This window comes from Tauraco erythrolophus, chromosome 14, assembly GCF_009769465.1.
Source record: "Tauraco erythrolophus isolate bTauEry1 chromosome 14, bTauEry1.pri, whole genome shotgun sequence".
Taxonomy (NCBI): domain Eukaryota; kingdom Metazoa; phylum Chordata; class Aves; order Musophagiformes; family Musophagidae; genus Tauraco; species Tauraco erythrolophus.
The window spans coordinates 13,231,044-13,251,439 of NC_141478.1; the positions used below are offsets into that span (position 1 = coordinate 13,231,044).

Sequence of the window (20,396 nt, forward strand, 5' to 3'; positions counted from 1 at the left end):
TGTTAAGTTGCTAACTGACTTAAGTTACCACTAATAATCATTTAAATAGAATTTTATCACAATTAAATTCAGCAATGTACCTGAACACAGATATCTCTAAAATGTCTAACAATGTGTATTTATTTGAGATGTGAATGGCTATTTAGCATCTGCAATGTTCAGTATTAAATATGATTTATCATTTGAAGTCACAAAAAAACCCTTGATGTTCTTTCTTAAAAGGTATTATAAATTCAAAATGTTTTGATAAAAACAGCTGTATAATATGATTGAATGCCCTATCATATTTAAAATGGACTTTATAAAGTTGAATTTTCAACCTGTTTTGAATAACTCTCAACAAAATACAATGACAGGCTTAATCTTTCAATGTACATGCATCATCTTGGTTTCACAGCTTTGATATTTCTCACTTTCAGGTAACAGGCTGCTGACAGCAACTGACTTTTTGCAACTGTGGGCCCCTCCATCTAGTGATGTTCTAGAAGAAGATGAAGATGATGATCCTGACAATCAGATCAAAGATGATAAAGTTCTCCCAGTTCTAAGTGACTGGAAATGTGTCTGGCAGTGCAAGTGAGTGGGATAATTTTCGTTTTAAGACAGATTGCAATGCCATCTCCTATATCAATCCTATCTTTTCTCCAAACCCGTATTTTAAAATGTGCTTTTAAATCAGCTTAACGTACCATAAAATTCAAACAACATAAGTTACTCCAACTAAAAATTCCTTGCTTTTTCAGGTGACCTATCACCAGATAACCTACTCAGAGGCTTACTCAAACTGTAGCACTGGCAATGTATCCAAATTGTCACCGTTTTCTCATCTTTGAAAGTAGTGCTGAAATATTGGATGAGACTACAGAGGAGCAGTAGCAGGCAGATATGCTACACTGATACAGATGAGAGATACTTCCTGAATCTTAGGAAGAGGGCCCTGAAACTCCTTCTACCTGAGTTCTATTTGAGATTGATGTTACGAAAGTGCTTCATGATGAGCCATTTCTGTACATATGCAGACTTGGGAGGCAGCTGCCTATGAACCTGCTTTCTCTTGGCTTTTTTGAAGCCATTTTAGCTTTCGTGCCCACAAAGCACTGTATAGGCTGCTTTCCTTTTTCAGACAGCTGACTCATAAGATGTAGTCATGGACAAATGGTATCACAAATAATTTTAAAGATCTTCACTTTTCTATTTTCCTACTATTTGCCTTGGCTTCAGTGGGAGTAGAGGAGCAGGTGGGACAAACCATTTCTGTGATTTCATCGGATCTAGCCTAGGCTTGCAATACTTAAAATTATTTTACAGACTGTTTTTCTGTAAAACTGTGAAAATACTAAATATTTTGTTTTATTGTAGCAAATACTTTTTATGCTACTGCTTTTTCTAAAGCTATGCTTAAAACAACAACTATAAAATACTAGTATATTTCATTTAAATAATGAACAGTAGTACTTAATCAACTGAATACATATCAAATAATACTATAGAATAAATAGACTTCACTTACAACTTAAAAATTTACTCACATGTTCTTTAGGACTGCAGTATCAGTACATTTGATGGCATGGTCTCCTGATGGTGAATACTTTGCAACAGCTGGGAAGGTAAGGACAAAAAGAGAATAATTAAATAAGTGTGTGCAATATTTTGCATTTGCTTGACAAAAGTGAGTACGTAATATAGAATAGTCCTGGACCATACACTTTATTGTATTCTGAACTAACTTAAATTATAATCTCATGTGTAATGCTGCATTTTCTTGTAATTCCATGAAGTTCAGCAACAAGAAATTGGGACATTGTCTGTTTAGTGAATTCTGGGTTCAGTTATCAGTTCTTAACTTCCATTTCAGGTTGGCGTATTTTTTGTCAAACTGCTATTCAAGCTAAGTTTTCAATTAATAATTCTCTTTAATGTCACCCTCTCTTTTGAGTCATTCCCTTTGGTTTTCAAGTCTGGATAGGTAAGCGTGCACTTATGGTTGGTTGAAAAATGAGATGAATTTTAGGTATCTTCGTTTTCTTACACTTACTAAAGAGGACAACGAAATGATGCAGCAATGAGCTGCATTGTTTTATGACAAAATGTATCTGCAACACCTTAATAAATATTACATTTCGAATCATTGTGGTTAGAAAATTATCAAAATACTTGCTTCATTCCATGTTTCTATTTCCCATGAATATACTTTTATATAGCTAAGAATTTGACTAAGGAGGTGAGGTAGATGGCTCCAAAAGTAGTTTTCTATCTGTAGGACAGCTTAGTGAAATACACAGCTTTGATCATAATTCTTAACAGGGGGCTGTCAGACTTCCTTCCTGCAGAATCTGTGGTCAGGTATTATACTTTTTGATGCTTGTCAGGAAATACTGTCTTTTATCTACACTCTGAGGTTTGTCATTTATTTACTTTATTCTGTATCTCCACTCCAGCAGAAAGCCCTGAAATCCAGGGATGTGGCATTCAGATGTGTACAGTGTACTGTCATCATACTAGTATGACTAGTCATGTTGTCCTTAGCTCACCTCAGTATAGCCATGCTCCATTCTCACTTATCAGCATTTGTAGTATTGCTGTGTCAGTGTTTCAGTTTTGTTTCACATTAATTACATCAGTGGCACCCAACTGTTCAAACCAGAAAGGTACCATAGGTTGTGCTGGTGGAGGAGAAATTTGCAATATGCATCTGCTCCTCTTCCATGTGCTACATTTAGGTACAGTGCTTTCCATGAAAGTCGGGCTTCCTGTGCATAGGAACCAACAGGGACTTACAGCTCAAATTGTCTCAGTGGAGAAAGCGACTGTTAAGGAGCTTAATATTGTACTGTGGGTGGCAGCCTATTTCTGGCTTCTGTCTTTGCAGGGAAAATGGACATGGGATTTCAGCATGCATATGTGCTGTGCAGAAAATGCGTAGAGAGCCAAGAGCAAAGTAGGGGGGGCAGTTGGACTGGAAGAAAAATTCCTTACAGGAGTGAAGTGTTGCCACCAGAGTATTTCTTTGGTCCTGTAACTTATTTCAGGATGACCATCAATAAAATAGGTGGTCTCAGAAATCGATTGTCTGAAAAAAACTGCAAATAGTTCTGGGCCACAGATCAAGTTTTCATGAAAGATGCCAGAACAGCAGTTTCCTTTGTTTGGGATTTTCTTTTTGTGACATTTTTAATTATAGATAGCTAACCCCATGTTTTTTTTTATTGCTTAACCTAGGATGACTGCCTCCTAAAGGTTTGGTATCCTATGACTGGTTGGAAGTCATCTCTTCTGCCCCAAGAGAACGAAGAAAAGAAAAAATGCTCAGGGGTTGTCCACTTCTCATTTGTTTATTTGGCACATCCTCGAGCAGTGACAGGATTTTCATGGCGTAACATTAGCAAGTACATGCCCAGGTTCGAAAGTTTTCTTATTTAAAAAAGCAAGCAAGCCTTTGACCAAGTGTTTTTTAACACTCTGTTTAAACTTTGGCCATCGAGAACATGATCAGATTTCTCTGCTTTTACTTTCAAGAAATAGAACATACGAACATCTTCCCATAAGCTTCTGGATTACCTAGCACAACAGTGACAGTCATGTTAACAGGCAAGATTTATTCTAAAATGCGGTCTAAACTTCTGTGCCTTCTCAAGTTATGCCAGGAAGCATGGATGTAAGGCTTTGTCTTCACCAAATGGTGGTGTGACATTGGAAATAAAGTATTTGTTTAAATGATTAGCATTTAGTAAGCTATTTTCTGAGCCTTGTTGTATATACTAGTGTTTAATTAATCATTAAATTGCACTTTTTATTATTTAGTAAAATTTAGGCATCCTTCATCCAGCAAGTCAGATAACTTTTTAAGTTAGTTATCTTTTAAAAAGATATGCAAGTCAGATAACTGCAGTTTCATAACTGCAGTTTTATAATAACTGTTATATTTATCGAATAATAACTATTCCATGTTCACGTGCACTTTTGCCAATAATCCATGGGTTTATCAGCATGCCAAAAACCACTACTGATATGAAACCTTTAGTTAGGGGAGAGGCAGAAATTGGATGAAACAATAACTATTAAATACTTGTATACTCCCCTAATTCCTGCTGCGTCCATATAGCTAATTTAATTACATTGGGTAATAACCTTGATATGTCTGTCGTTAGGGGTTTGGTCTGCAATGTGTTGCTCACATCATGTCTTGATGGCATCTGTCGGCTGTGGGCAGAGACATTGTTACCAGAAGACACTCTTCTCGGTGAGCAGATCTGTGAAACCAGCACTTCCAGCATTAGCAGCACCGTCTCTCAGTCTGGAAAACAAAAGGACAAAATACAGCATGCGCTAGAGGTACAAGTAAATACTTATTTTCTTAAATTTTGTATCTCAAGATTCTTGAAACTTAAATATTTAAAGGATTTAGAACTGAGAATGTGTGTTATCTAGTTCTTATAAGCATAACATAATAGAATAAATTATTTCATATCAGTTTTTGAAGTTTTACTAATCACTGCAGAAATCAGACTTTGCATCTCTGCACCCAAGTTCCATGTTCTTAAAACTCAGTCTGCTTTTTCTATAGCTAACTAATAGTGTTGGGAAGTGACAAGGTTTAACATGGAGTCATAAGTGATGATTTCATTCTGATTGGGTCTGAAAGTCTGTAATCATAAAAACCAGTGGAAGCGTAAATAAACTCTTTTAATTTTTAGTTATCCAATTTGATAATTGCGTTTCCAAAAGGTGGTATTGTAGGGCTCTGAATCTCAGTGGCAGTCATATCAAGACTATTAAGTTTACAGTAAGAGAAAACCTATCAATATAAAAACAAGAAAAACAGCCAACCACCTCACCACTCATTTGTAGACTACGACAATCAGACCAATTTTTTATTTCTTACATATCATGACCATCACAAATAGGGAGAGTGGAACCAAGTATGCTTTGGCCTGTTGAATCAGTTGTGCTCTCCGCATGCTCACAGCAATTTTCAGTTACACAAAAATAATTAATTATAAAATACTACTGCAAAGGTTACTGCTTTTAGATTGTTGTAATCTTGTTTATGAATGTTACACAAAATAGTGTGTATTTTTCTGTCGTTATTGGAGCAGATATTAAAAAGAACTTTCAGAAAACTGTTAGAAGAGTTTTGCCTTTGGCCAGAACTAATGTACATAAGTGTTACTAATCTCTGTTGAAATCTATTTAAAATAATCCTTTTTAAGTTAGTCTTCACTTCTTAGGCAGAAGGAAATTAAAAAGCTTTAGGCTTTATATAAGTATGAATTTTTACCTTATAGTTTTTTAGTATTTCTTAATTTATTTTTTATAACTATACCAGACAATTCACCATCTGAAAAATATGAGAAAAGGACAAAGGAGATCTTCAGTTCTTGTTACCCACACAGATGTATTGCCAGATCAACAGGGTACTCATGAAGTTCAGCGTCACATTTCACATCACGCAAATGCACTTGGTCACTTCCATATAGCAGCAAGCATCAACCCTAATACAGGTGAAATATAACCATTTATTAAACTGTAATAATATATTTGCACAAAATGAAAAAAATAAATAAAAGGGGCCAAGATGCATGTTCTTTGCCTAATTGAAGACAGGAAATTTGTAGGAAGACTTATTTCACAAGTCTGTTACTTGGAATAGAGTTTTGTACAACAAACGAGGCTGAATTTATTCTGAATACCTTCAGCATTTTTAAAAGCCAATTAAATTCATCTTTGCACATCAGAAAGCAAAAGAAATCTAAATTTCAAGACTGGTTAGCATTTGATTGTTGGGTTTTGGGAGCCAACGGTGTATGATGAATAGAGTATTTGCATCCTACAGAATATATAGTGAATGAAAAAAAGCTGTACCAGTTGTTTTGGCAGGAAACCAGCTACTTTTTATAGAATAATTCAGAAGATTTTAAACAAGAAAAAGATGAAGGAGCAATCATGTGCCTTACCTAAAATCTGTACATGATATGACAACATGGCAGCGTACGAAACTGAGCAGTTAGAACTGTTCAGTATCGTGTACTATTCACATAAGAATCAATTTTCATATAAATTTATTGATGTAAAAATATTTTTACTTTTTTTATTAAAATTGTATGTAGAAATTTGATCTGCATCTTACTTTTCTAATCTTACAGGCGCAAATTATGTTCTATAAAATAAGTTAAATGTCTTAATTAAGAGATCTGTGGATACCTGTGTGTGTGTATATATATACAAAAAAAAGATGGGCAGTTTAATATATAGCTCTTTTATTTGTTTAAAATTGTCCACAGATATTCCCTCAGTCTTGGCTGGAACAGCTTTTAATATAGATGAAGGAAACGGAGGCTTCGTTGTTCACTGGTTGAATAATAAGGAATTTAATTTTACATCTTCTATTGAAGTATTTATGCAGCATCTAAGAAAAATTTCTGAACAGCAACTAGAACAAGATTTTGATGTTGAGGTTGGAGAGGAAGAAGAAATGGAAGAAAAAGAGAGAGGTTTACATATGAAATTAGATCACGGTTAGTAATATTGAGATATGCAGCACAATTATTTTGAAACATGTCCTGTTGCAATAAATAATGCAATTATCTAGCACAAGAATTACAAGCGCTAACATTTTATTACTGATGTAAAATAGACATTTACAGCTGAGATTTTGGCTGCTGTAATTGTAAGCATGAAAAATTCAATTATATACTCTCTGTTGGAATGCAATAGTAATATACACATTGAAAAAGAAGGATAGGTTTTGACTTTCACTTCCATTTTGGATATATTCCACTGAGCTACTAAATTATGACTAAGATCTGCTCTCTATTTATCTTATAATCTGATTGTCAATAATGACATACCAATTATGGCAAGCTTTAAGAAGGGCTGGACATAGGTCCACTTTAATGCAACTGCACTGTTTCCTGGACTGGTAAGATTTACATCTTAAACCTTAGATCACCTGATGATGCCAACTGTAGTTGTTCACAAACGAACAGAGAGACATATTTTGAAATTAATGATGGAAAACGTATCCTACCAGAAATACTTTACATTGCTTTGGAAGCGTCACTCAGCCAGTGAGAACGTGTAAAAATAAAATTCTTTCTACAGAAACCAGTGAGACCAATTAGTGACAGTAAACTGATGATACATGGTGTCATTTTTAATGCCTGTGTTCTTAAAATCTAGGTTACGAATGCAGTAGCTACGTGTGTGGTAATTCTTACTGAACATGCAATGCATACTGCTTCATCAATGATCACATACCATATATTTCATTATTACCTTCTAAATACAAAGAAAACCCACATCAATTTGGAACCATAAAATGTGTGGGTTTATATAGTTGACCAGAATAATATTGGGCAGGGCATTGCTCTAAATAGCTGGATTGTTACAGTTATATTTACTATTACTTGTATTGCATAGTTAGGAGCAATAGTCAAAGGCCAGAGCCTCATATTATTGTACAGACAGACCAAAGACAGATGTTTATACCCTCAATTTGCATGAATGTTCTTATCAGTTAGTACTATTAGCAAATTAAAAAATACTGTGTTATTTTGAGTAGAAACTGGTAGGGAAATCTTTGCAATGGATAAAATGGCACATTTCTCTTCTGTTGCAGACTTGTCTATAGACAGAGAATCAGAGACAGGGACTGGTACAGGCTCTTCGGAACATGAGGATGGAGAAAGAGAAGGGAGCCCCAAAACATCTGTACTAGCAGGCCCACGCATGCCTCTTCCAACAGTTTTGTTAGATAGGAAAATTGAGTTGCTCCTAACTGAATGGAACAGAAATCCAGATATGCTTTTTACTATCCATCCTATTGATGGTACCTTTTTGGTGTGGCATGTGAAATATTTAGATGAATACACTCCAGGCATCTTTCGACAAGTTCAGGTATTGTATATATGAAATTATTTTATTATTTATGTTCTTAATCAACAATCATTGTGTCCTTTTTTTTATGTCTGAACATCAGCATGAATTTAATTTTAAGTACTTGCTGTCTTGCTGTGAAACAGCTAACATTTGTTCAGACTTAAGTTGGGTTGTTACCTTCTAATTTTTTTCTTTTTTGTTGTTTTTTTTTTAGGTGTCATTTTCTTCTAGGATTCCCGTTGCATTTCCATCAGGAGATGCTAGTTCCCTTAGCAAAAATATTATGATGTATGCTTGCCCTGTCTTTGTAAAAGATAACAGTAATGATGTACATCAGAAGACAATGGACTTTTCAGATGAGACTCTAGCAAATAAAGGACCAAGCTTTCCCCAAGACAGTGCAAATGTGAATACAATTTCTCCCATAGTAATGATGATTTCCAAACACATAGATGGCTCTCTAAACCAGTGGGCAGTTACTTTTGCTGATAAATCAGCTTTCACGACTGTGCTAACTGTATCACATAAATTTAGGTACTGTGGTCACCGTTTTCATCTCAATGATCTAGCTTGCCATTCTGTTTTACCATTACTGCTAACGTCTTCTCATCATAATGCTTTATTAACTCCTGAGTCAGACAGTTCCTGGGACTCTGACAGGATAAACAGAATAATGGATCCTGTTAAACATGTGAAAGGTTCTTCTAGGCAGCAACTTAAAAATGCAGCAACCCGTACATTCCATGACCCGAATGCAATCTATAGTGAGCTGATCCTGTGGCGGGTAGACCCTATAGGACCTTTGTCATACACTGGAGGAGTATCTGAGTTGGCTCGAATTAACTCTCTTCATACCTCCGCTTTTTCTAATGTAGCCTGGCTTCCAACACTTATTCCCAGCTATTGCCTTGGTGAGTACACTTAGCATGTTTCCAGATAGAGTTTACACTGTGAGTCACAGAATTAATTTGCTAAAATAAATTACTATTGTATTTGGAGTATATTTATATTAACTTTTTAGCAATATCCTTGTCTTATGTAAATTAAGCATTTTGATTTGAGGCTAAGCTACTTCAAAACATTTCATCTGGTCTGAATGTATCTGTAGTTACTGTGGATCAGCTGATGTTCAGTGAACTTCTCCGTGTGAGCAAGCAAATCATCACTCTCTCAAAGAACAAGGTGATCCCTTTCCTCAGTGTTTTAGGCAGCTTCACTGAATGTTCTCTGCATTGACCTGGTATTAATAATGCAGGTGTTCTGATGCCTTGGGCATCTGGGTTGTTGGCCATATACACTTGCAGGAGGGAGTGGGCTGAACAGAACTAGTATTTTCACCACTTGAACATCTGAATTTTGGGAAAGATTTTTAGCCAAAATTCAAAGTATCAAACTGTTTTAACACGCTGGCTAAGAACTCTGCTTAGAAGATCCTGAAACAATACCGAAATTCTTCTGGCCATTAGTGGTTTACAGAAGGCCAGTTAGAACATAGAATATTTTTAAAGAAATAGACATTAACTTTACAGAAGTGCAAAGAAAACTTTTTCAGAGGTCAGGCAGAACAGCCTTAAGACAATTCTTCAGTTTTTGTACATTATTTTAGGGCTTTCTATTACAGTTAGAAATTGTCTCTACAAATGTTACTCTATTCAGCCACTCAGTTACTTATTTTTGAATTATCATAAAGATGCTGTTGTAGTAGTTGTCATCTTTGTATACAATACTAAAAATGGCATTTGTGCTGTGGATATAACATGACATTTTATATTATTATTTTATTATGCTAAGGCCAGTCTGACCTTTGCAATGATTAAATGGGTGTCGAAGTTGTTGTACAACCTCAAAAATCCTAAATTTGCTTAATAAATGCATAACATATCTTTGATTTAAAATAAATCCATTTTCTCTGCTCACGTAGTAACGTTCTGTGCTGTCTGAATCCCACAAAGTCTTCTAAACACAAATAACTAGCTGCTTCCCTTTTATAATATAAGAGGAAAACATACATCAGAACAGAAAACCTTGTGTGAAGCCTGTTCTATATACTGTAGAGAAGCAAACAAGATACTCTGTTACAGTTTTTCATATATTATTCACTACTACAGATATATTTCTCCCTCCACTTTTCTATCTGCACTTTTAACTGGAGGGTAGAAGGGAATATTCATAGAGGTTAATTTTATCCAAGAGCCTAGAGACAGAAATTAAGGAAAAAAGCAATAGCTAATACAGCTTTTCTGAACAGTTTACTTCAGACTGCTACTCTAAATTGTCTCTGAGAACATGGGGAAGCTACTGTTAGCCCTTCTGAGCGTGTCCTTAGAGGTGACAGCGAAGAGAAGATAATTTTAAGGAATGGCAGTGTTCCCTTAGGTGTACTACATACTGGGTTTTGCATGTGTGAACAGTGTATGTAAATATATATGAATTCTGCTTAGTCTGACAACTTTTATAAGGAGTTTTAGTTACATAAATGGGCAGAGAAGGAGTTATTTTCAAGTTCAGATAATGGCATTTTAATGCACACATTAAAACACATTGCTTAGGTTTTTTGCTTCAGGACTTTATGAAAATTATGTTAGAAACATATTCAGATATTGTGAAGTGAATTGTAATAGACTACCTGATGCCATTTGAATGCCATTTTTTTCTTCAACTATGAAATTTTTGTGTTTTCTGTTAGGTACATACTGCAACTCTGCTAGTGCTTGCTTTGTTGCATCTGATGGCAAAAACCTGAGACTCTATCAAGCCGTTGTAGATGCACGCAAACTTCTAGATGAATTATCTGACCCTGAATCATCTGTAAGTTTTATGTAGCAATGGCTTGAAAGTATTAAAATAAAACTAAGGAACTAAGGTAACTTTTTTTTCCCTCCCCTCCAGTGGTTTGTCTTCACTTAGTTCTGTATAAGTTTTGTGCCATTCTATGTATAGGATCTTATGCATTACACCTTGCGTAATCACGTTTTGCAGCTGTCTGTAAGCATTAACAGACAGAAATGCTGCTATTACTTCTAAAAGTGGCTGGACTAAAAGAAAATTTCCCCAACCTGTAGCAGGTAGAGAAAGGAACAATAGGATTTATTTCTTTGTCTTCTCAAAAGAGAGGAGTCAAGAGCAAGTAGGAAGTGAAGACAGAAGAGCAAGACTTAGGTATATCCACCAAAGTTACATCTATATGTGAGGAATGGCAGAGATGGTGAGGTAGTTGAGGGAATCAAGGCAAATTATACCTGAGGGTGATATTAGCTTCTTTTTTTTTCCTGTAATAAGCAATTTTTTATTCCTTTTTTATCTTTCATTTCTGTGACTTTAAGCAAAGTAAACTCTGACCTTGCACTGTTATTGTATAAAGAAGCACATCTTTGCTTTTTTTTTTTCCATTCTTCTGTTATTTTATAAACTATCCTGCAAAATAGAGCCTGTCAGTATTCAGATCAGTCTAAGAAATCTGTTCTAGGAGCAATGATTGTGAACATTCTAGCAAAAATCAACAGAGCATTCAGTTCATATGTAAGCTGTACTGATTTTTTTTTTTACGTGTTGTGACACAACCTGAAGCTTTAAACAAAAATGAAGCAGTATATTTGAGTTTCTCATGGCACAGATACTAACTTATGTTATGAAAGGATAAATCTTTAAATAAACAACAGTTTCCATAAAAGCTGGTGTGCTATCCCCATGAATAGCTGCTGACTCACAACAGTGCAAATGTCTTGATAAACGCATTATTCGTAAATGCCAAAATGACAACAGGAAGCAATCTGTTACCATTTATGCCAACAAGGAAAATTAAAGTACCAGTTTATTGTAAATGACTGCAATTTCCTACTGTCTGAAGGAAAAATATACTAACTCTTCTCATTTTGCTCCTTTTCAGAAACTTATTGGAGAAGTGTTTAATATTGTGAGCCAACAATCTACTGCTCGACCAGGATGCATTATTGAACTTGATGCAATAACTAACAAAGTAAATAAATGGTTAACTCTTTAACAGTATCACATAAAGTTTTTTAATAGCTTTGTCAGTTAATTAACCTAATCTGTTCCAAAGAGGTAGATAAGATGACATTTTTCTATGGTGATAATGACTGCCTTGAATTTTTGTGACTGTTGAGATACCTGTTTTAGTCAGACAACTTTCTTTTAGCTGCTAGGAGCTCAAAGCCTGTTGTTAGACTGTAACAATGTTTTCTAAGCATAAATATTGATCAAAACAAAATAAAGACTAGTTTACAAACCATCATAATTTAAAGAAAAAAAATAACATTCTGCCCAAACACAAACAAACAAAAAAGATGAACAACAGTAAAAAAATGCAGACCTAAAAACCAGACCTAACTATTCCAAAATGTAGGAATCATAGCCATGTATGACTTCAATTTTTCGTCTGTCTTGTAAGACAAATTTTTATCTGTTAACTAATACAGCTATACATTTCAAACAATGAAGAAGTAGTATTATTACACTTTGTTCTTACAGTTATTCGATTGTACATATTCCAGCACTGTCTTCTGTTAGGAAGCAGCCTGTGAAAACATTGTGTTTTACCATTTCTTAATTAGGCATCTGGATGGTTTTGGCATATATAAAGAAGTATTTATCTATTTGTCAATAAATTTCCATGTCTTAAGTGTTAATCACATAGAATCTTCAATTTAAGTTCAGATTCACAAAATATTTTTCTAAAATTTTTACAGATGAGTACAGGGAATACTCTCTTTCCATGTTTCTCTGGAAAAAAGAGGGTATTTTGCAACATGAAAACTTTGCCATCAATGTCTATGGGGGACATATTTTCCTTGCCTGCAGGAAGGGATTTCACTGCCAGCAGCCTCCTTTGTAGAGAGGTGGAGGTACTGCAAAGAAATCTGTTGCTTTCAGGAAGGATTGCTGTTGAGATACCAGAGAGAAGGAAAATCTGCAATTCATTCCCTTTTTCACATTTCCCAAGCAAATCACTGCAGACATGTCTTCCCACTGAAGAGGGATAAAAGTCTAAAAGTTTTTGCCACTGTCATTTATTCAACACCTAAAGAAATAAAACCCAATCAAATACTAATTCATCTGTCAACAACTGTGGCGAAAATGTTATTAAAGAATTTGTCTAGCATGGTAGAACTCAGTGAAATATTTGAATGAACAAACAGTAAGTTCTATAATATGCTGTTCTCAATATAAGAGGAAAATGTTTATAGTTTTTCTGATGCATTAAAATACTTTTCAACATTCTAAAAGAAAGTGGTCCTCATCAGTAGCTAGATTGCACAACAGAAATAATTGCATTAGTACAAAATGTTGCTATACTCTTCTGGAAGCATAACTATTGCTTAATATTTCAGTGTGGTTCAAACACACAATTGCTTCATGTCTTTCAAGAAGACTTCATTTTGGGATACAAATCACATAAGGAAGATGTGGAAGGGAAGGAAACTGAGATATTTTTCCAACCATCACAAGGTATAGCATTAAAATAACTAATATAAATTAAATAGGTACCAAAATATTCTTAAAGAATACTGAAATCTAGCTGGCATATGCTAATTTCCTTTTTAATGAGAATCTGTAGAATTCAGTAAAATGCCTATTTCACATTGCTCATATGAATTGTTGTTCACGTGGTAACATTAAACTAAAGCATTCTTATTTGCTTAGAGTGAAACATTTTAGCTTACGTGACAAAGTCCATTTTTCAAAATGCTGTATATCTAAAAATGTGTGCAAAATAGAATAGAAGTGTATTTTCTGCATCAATGTGTAGTTCCAGGTGATAAAGTGAATATATCTGACTTGCAAGTTAATACAATAGAAAGTAATTGGGGAACTTGGTAGTAGACAAACTTTAAAAGAAAAAGGAAGAAACCACGTAGGTGGAAAAGAGTCTTTACAATCTAGCAAAACAGTTCAAACTGTCTGAGAAGGCAAATACATCTAATTAGATTTGCTACTAATACTCAGGTTGTAAGTTAGTCTATCTCTTTATTTTCTTAATTCTTCTGTAGCCATGAGCAAACAAAACATGAATTAGAAAATGAAATTTATCAAGAGCAAGTTCTAAATTCTCCTCCTGGGACAGGGTAATCCTGGATATACGTACAAATTGGGGATAAGAGGCTGGAGAGCAGCCCAGCAGAAAGAGATCTGGGGTTTTGGGTTGATGGCAAGTTGAATATGTGTGCTAGTGTGCCCTGACAGCCAAAAGGGCCAACCATGTCTTGGGGTGTATCAAGCATAGTGTAGCTAGTTCATCAAGGGAGTTGATTGTCCTGCTCTACACTGCACTGGTGTGGCCCTACCTTGAACATTCTGTGCAGTTTTGGGCACCTCAGTGTAAGAAGGACATCAGACTATTAGACTGTGTCCAGAGGAGGGCAGCCAAGGTGGTGAAAGGCCTTGAGGGCAAGGCTTACCAGAAGTGGCTGAGATCACTTGGTTTGTTCAGCTTGGAGAAGAGAAGGCTGAGGGGTGACCTCATTGCAGTCTACAGCTTCCTCAGGAGGGGCAGCAGAGGAGGAGGTGCTGATCTTTTTCTGTTGACCAGCAATAGAACACAAGGGAATGGAATAAAGCTGTGTCAGGGCACCTTGGACATTAGGAAAAGGTTCTTCACTGAGAGGGTGGTCAGTCACTGAAACAGGCTCCCCAGGGAAGCAGTCGCAGCACCAAGCCTGTCAGAGTTCAAGGACCATCTGGACGACTCTTAGTCATATGGTTTGGGTTTAGCTGGTCCTGCAAGGAGCAGGGAGTTGGACTTGATGATCCTTATGAGTCCCTTCCAACTTGAGATATTCTGTGAGTCTGCATTATTAATGTTACTGTTCGAATATTTTGTTTTATAATCAGGCAATTTTTTTCAAAGAGGAAAAGAGGGGTTTTTGGTATCGGTAATTTTTAGAGAGTCTTGTTACTGAAAATTATTTATGTTGAAGGTAAACTTCATGATACTTATGTTTAAATTACAGGTTATCGTCCACCACCTTTCTCAGAAAAGTTCTATCTAGTAGTAATTGAAAAAGATAGTAATGGCTGCTCTGTTCTTCAGATGTGGCATCTTCATCTCAAATCTGTGCAAGCCTGTTTAGGTGAGTGAGTGGCTGCAATTTTCTTAGAGAGAGACAATTATTTTAAATAACATGAAAGAAAATTTAAAACTTGGTGGTCTATTTTAAAACAAATTGTGTCACTTTTGTCAAGCAGAAGCCTCAAAGTCAGGAATCTTTGGAACAATGTATCAGTGCAATAAAAGCAGTAAGATTCCTTACAAACATTGGTTGCATTCTATACCAATAGCAATATAAAAATTTGTTGATAGGGTAAGTAATGTACTTAAGCACTGAATTCTTTATTTTAAACTATCAGTATTTCAGAATGTTATGGGTATCTTAAAACAAATAGTCATAGCATGCAACAAAACTAAGGTAGCCTACACACATCATTTAATTATTTTCTGCATAACTTAAGCACTGCTAAGAAAATAAATCTGATTATAGGATATTCATGCCTTGTCCTTAATTATAAACAATTTTTAACACCTTTGGCAATTTTTCTTTTTTTATACAGCAAAACCAACTGAAGCTACTTCATCAGAGAATAAGCTTAGTGTACCTGAGCAAAAGACTGTGGATTTTTCTCCAGATATATCACCTGGCATCAGTCCCATTCCACGGTCTTCATCAATTGCTAATCTTCAGACTGCTAGTAAACTCATTCTGAGCTCCAGACTTGTGTATAGCCAGCCTCTGGACCTTCCTGTTGGTGTGGAAGTAATAAGAGCAACTCCTTCAGCAGGTGAATTTAACATTTTTTTCTGTCCAGTTGGTCCACTGGTTTATAGGGTTGTAGATAGATATCCTCAGATAGATACATAGATCTCCTCAGCCTATCAAATTCTGATTTACTGATACAGGGAACACAGGACTAAAGAGGCTCTCTCAAGTCATTGTATCTATGTCATTTTACCCTTTCATAAACATATGAAGTCCCCACAGGAATGCTGTTCTTGACACTTAGGAATAATAGTTGGAAAATTAACTTCTAGTCTTAATTTATTAATGAACAATTTATACCCACTTTCCACTTGTTCATCTGCCAGCACATTAATGTGTTTGGTATGTAGTGGTGTTCTTACCTGATGCACTTACCCTTCTTCTGTCTGTGTCTTTACTGTCTTTTTTTTTTTTTTTTCTCCCCCATCCCTCTTAGGTTTCATTTTGGTAGGCTACATGAACCTAACCTTAATTTCTTTATCTCATCTGATTAAGGCTTTGTATTCCTCTCACCATTCTAAGAACCATTCTCGGAATTAGTTCAGTTCCAGCTTACCTTGTTTGAATAGTGACCAGAACTCTAGATGATTAGTAATGTTCAAGGTGTTACCAGTCTCAATACATTTGGCCTTACCCAACTCCAACTTAAAAAAATAATTCCAGGTTGTGAAGTTCTTTATCAGTAGTAAAACAGTGTTGTGTCTGCCTTATTAATATAGGCATTCTACTTTATATTACTAAAAGTAAATATGTTTGTTCTAACTTCAGGTCACCTGAGTTCTTCATCAATATACCCCGTCTGCCTTGCACCTTACTTGATAGTAACATCATGTTCAGACAACAGAGTGCGGTTCTGGAGATGTACCGTAGAGACAGACCTAAACAGCAAAAATGAAGAAAGGGAAACCTATCACTGGAGAAAATGGCCTTTAATGAATGATGAAGGAGAAGACAACAGCAGTACAGTGAGCATAGTAGGAAGGCCAGTTGCTGTCAGCTGTTCTTACACAGGACGTCTTGCAGTAGCATACAAACAACCCATGCAGCATAATGGTTTTGTTTCCAAAGAATTTTCCATGCATGTTTGTATTCTTGAATGTGAGTCCACAGGAGGATCAGAATGGGTTTTGGAACAGACTATTCATCTGGATGACTTAGTTAAGGTTGGAAACGTACTTAATTCAAGGGTCAGTGTAGATAGTAATTTATTTGTTTACAGTAAATCAGATGCTTTTTTGAATAAAGACAGATGCCTAGTGCCCAGTATCAAGCATTTGGTACATTTGGACTGGGTATCAAAAGAAGATGGTTCACATATATTGACAGTTGGAGTTGGTGCCAACATCTTCATGTACGGAAGACTTTCAGGAATCGTAACAGATCAAATTAGCAGCAAAGAGGGAGTAGCTGTCATTACTTTACCACTAGGTGGGAGCATAAAACAAGGTATAAAGTCAAAGTGGGTGTTGCTTAGATCAATTGATTTGGTATCATCTGTAGATGGCACTCCTTCACTGCCTGTTTCTCTGTCCTGGGTGAGAGATGGTATACTGGTAGTGGGAATGGACTGTGAAATGCATGTTTATGCCCAGTGGAAACACGCTGTCAAGTTTGGTGATGGAGAAAGCGATGTTTTTACTACTGAAGACTCAGCAACACAAGATCCACTTAAAACAAGCTTGATAGCAAAGAAGACCAGTGTAATTGATGGGGCAGGTATTGTGGATGATGTTTTTGGCACTCCAACTGTAATTCAGGATGGTGGCCTTTTTGAAGCTGCTCATGTTCTTTCACCTACTCTCCCTCAGTATCATCCAACACAGTTATTAGAACTTATGGATCTGGGTAAAGTTCGCCGAGCCAAAGCCATTCTGTCGCATTTAGTTAAATGTATTGCAGGGGAAGTTGCAATAGTTAAAGACACAGAAGCTGGAGAAGGAACTGGTCCTAAACGCCATCTTTCTCGCACCATTAGTGTAAGTGGTAGTACTGCAAAGGATACCATCACAGCTGGAAAAGATGGTACTCGAGACTACACAGAGATAGACTCAATTCCCCCACTGCCACTGTATGCGCTGCTCGCTGCGGATCAAGATGCCACTTACGTTTCTGAAGAAACTTCTAAAATACCTCAGGGTTCTGAAGATCATGCTAAGAGAAAAACGGAGGATCAGTACTCAGATCTATTCCAGATTCAGCCTGTTACAACTGATGACTTTATTGATTTTGAGCCTGAAAAGAGGGAGAGTAAATCTAAAGTTATTAATCTGTCACAGTATGGTCCAACTCACTTTGGCCGAGAACATGCTAGTGTCCTTTCAAGCCATCTGATGCACTCAAGTCTGCCAGGCCTCACTCGACTGGAGCAGATGTTCCTTGTAGCTTTGGCAGACACTGTCGCCACGACAAGCACTGAACTGGATGAGAACAGAGATAAGAATTACTCAGGTTAGTACCTGACATATTATTGAATTAACATTCTTGTTCTTCTCAGCAAAGGTAAACTTAGTCCTTGGGTGTTTTGGGATAACAAAGCTGAAAGCTAGCATCCATTATTCCAATTAGGTACAGTAACAGAGAAAAACACTTAAATGTAAATCTCTGCTTATATTTCATACCTAATAAATAACTTGTAGTTCCGGTCCTCCGCAAGTTTAGAAACATACATTCTTCACGCGCTGCATATATTTGTATATATGCTTCTTGTAGTCACCTGCATGTTCAAAAGTCAGTATCTTGTATTTCACAGGAAGAGATACCTTAGATGAATGTGGCTTACGATACTTGTTGGCTATGCGCTTGCACACCTGCCTTCTGACATCACTCCCGCCTCTGTATCGAGTTCAGCTGCTTCATCAAGGTAATTCTTATAGCAAAGTATTGCTTTCATTTGATCGTCCTGAGCTGACAGGATGTGTTTATGTTTGATGTAAAATATTATGATGTTTCTATTGTCTGCATATTCATTTTAGATTATCTCTACTCCATTAAGGCCCTTATCTTGCAAAGACTTAGTATATGCTTCCCTACATGCACTGTGAATAGCAAAAAAGAATAGCTCTAGAACAGAAGAAAGATTCTGCCCCATTCAGTTTGAGGCATGAGTAAGTTCCCCAACCAGAAAACATACAGATTGTATATGTATTTCATTGTTTCTGCTGGAGGAATTAAGATACCATTTAACATAAGCATGTCTTTATCTTACTTTAAAGATTATTTTATTATTTTCATCAGAGCAGGTTTTTCCACTTGCTTGATCTGGGTAAACACTGTTGTGAAATACAGGAAGGAAAAGCAGTTAACACCTAAACAGCAGACAGAAAGGTTTCTGGCCCAGAATGGGTCTGCCTCTGAGATAACAATATTTTTCCTTCAATCTTTCACCATATAACTCTAGTACATATATGAATGGGGTGCTGGGAAAGAATGGAAGAAGCACTTAGGAGAGGATATCCCTAGCGAGCAAAAAGATATTTCAGCTGTTCCTTTAGCAGTTCTGCTTCCAGTTGAGGGAAACAGTCTCTCTCAGATCTACCTAACTCTTGGGCTGGAGATGCCACTTTCCATCTCTGACATGTTCCATTTGCTTATTAACAAGTCTTAATCTTCTGAACTTTATTATGTTATTGTTCAGGCCTATCTACTTGCCATTTTGCATGGGCTTTCCATTCTGAGGCTGAGGAGGAGTTGATCAATATGATTCCTGCTATCCAGAAGGGAGACCCACAGTGGTCTGAATTAAGAGCTATGGGTATTGGTTGGTGGGTCAGGAATATCAACACACTCAGAAGATGCATTGAGAAGGTACTTTTTATTGCTTGCAAATTATAGTTACATGCTGTTAGGTATGCCTTAACAGATACGCACGGTGACTTGTGAACAGCAGATTCCTTTGTGCTCCAGCCCAGCCAGGAGATGGTAACTAGTGTTCTTCTATGCCAGCCGATGTTGGCAGTCCTGGCTTACAAATTTCGTTATTCAATAGTAAGGTACAAGACAACTGATCTAGGGAAAAGCCCTTTCTGAAGCACCTCTTTTCTCCCTCTGATATATTTTACAATATGTTAAAAGATCATATTAAGTAGCCTACTCTAAGAAGAATCTTGTTTTCAGATATATGAGACAGTATGTACCTATAGATTAAACAGAGAATTATTGAGTTCAGTAGTGGGATTTATTTAAGAAATAAATATGTCTAAAAATATTAGTAAACAAAAACTAGTCGAAGGGTCTTTTTGCAAATTTTGCATTTTTTATAATGGAGTACTATAGAACATGAAAGATCTGAAATGCAAATAAATGCAGGTTTTTCCCATCTGAAGAGTCGCAAAATTACTGGTTTATAGCCATATGCACCTATGTTATGTAAAACCAAAATAACACAGTCTCATTTGCATGCAGGGTTTTCTTACGGGAGGTCTATAAGGATAAAAAGTCATATATTTGAGATAATATTTAAAACTGTTTCCCATAGGTACCAGTGCAATTTAAATCCTTACTTTAGAAACAATTTCAGCTTCAGTATAACTTGAAGTGTGACAGATTTGAATAATCACTAGCTTTTACTTTGAATTATAACAAATAACACAATCTCGGAAGTGTCCATGCAACAGAAGTACTTACTAGTTCACTAAATTTCCAAGTCATCTGTTGTAAAAATATTTTTTTTTTTAAGTTACAGGATACTCAGAGAATCCAGGAGTAAAACTTAATTATCCTAGTATGCCAAATCAAATGTAATTACAT

General features: G+C 36.0%; 1 protein-coding gene across 13 annotated transcripts in view; it reads left to right on the forward strand.

The window, feature by feature from the left end:
- The window catches only part of DMXL2 (Dmx like 2), a 55,037-nt gene that overhangs the window by 11,300 nt on the left and 23,341 nt on the right, over positions 1-20,396 (forward strand). For 7 of the 13 annotated variants that reach the window (XM_086620371.1, XM_086620370.1, XM_086620373.1 and 4 more), the window contains exons 5-20: positions 420-576; positions 1,541-1,607; positions 3,220-3,398; positions 4,149-4,332; positions 5,327-5,501; positions 6,282-6,515; positions 7,619-7,896; positions 8,093-8,789; positions 10,565-10,686; positions 11,765-11,854; positions 13,227-13,344; positions 14,847-14,966; positions 15,445-15,672; positions 16,419-18,098; positions 18,400-18,510; positions 19,285-19,454. In XM_086620371.1, the coding sequence (XP_086476497.1) occupies positions 420-576; positions 1,541-1,607; positions 3,220-3,398; positions 4,149-4,332; positions 5,327-5,501; positions 6,282-6,515; positions 7,619-7,896; positions 8,093-8,789; positions 10,565-10,686; positions 11,765-11,854; positions 13,227-13,344; positions 14,847-14,966; positions 15,445-15,672; positions 16,419-18,098; positions 18,400-18,510; positions 19,285-19,454 (4,610 nt within the window). Of the gene's footprint in view, positions 1-419; positions 577-1,540; positions 1,608-3,219; positions 3,399-4,148; positions 4,333-5,326; positions 5,502-6,281; positions 6,516-7,618; positions 7,897-8,092; positions 8,790-10,564; positions 10,687-11,764; positions 11,855-13,226; positions 13,345-14,846; positions 14,967-15,444; positions 15,673-16,418; positions 18,099-18,399; positions 18,511-19,284; positions 19,455-20,396 lie in introns of those variants that run through there. The other 6 variants (XM_086620381.1, XM_086620375.1, XM_086620382.1 and 3 more) reach the window with 6 other exon arrangements.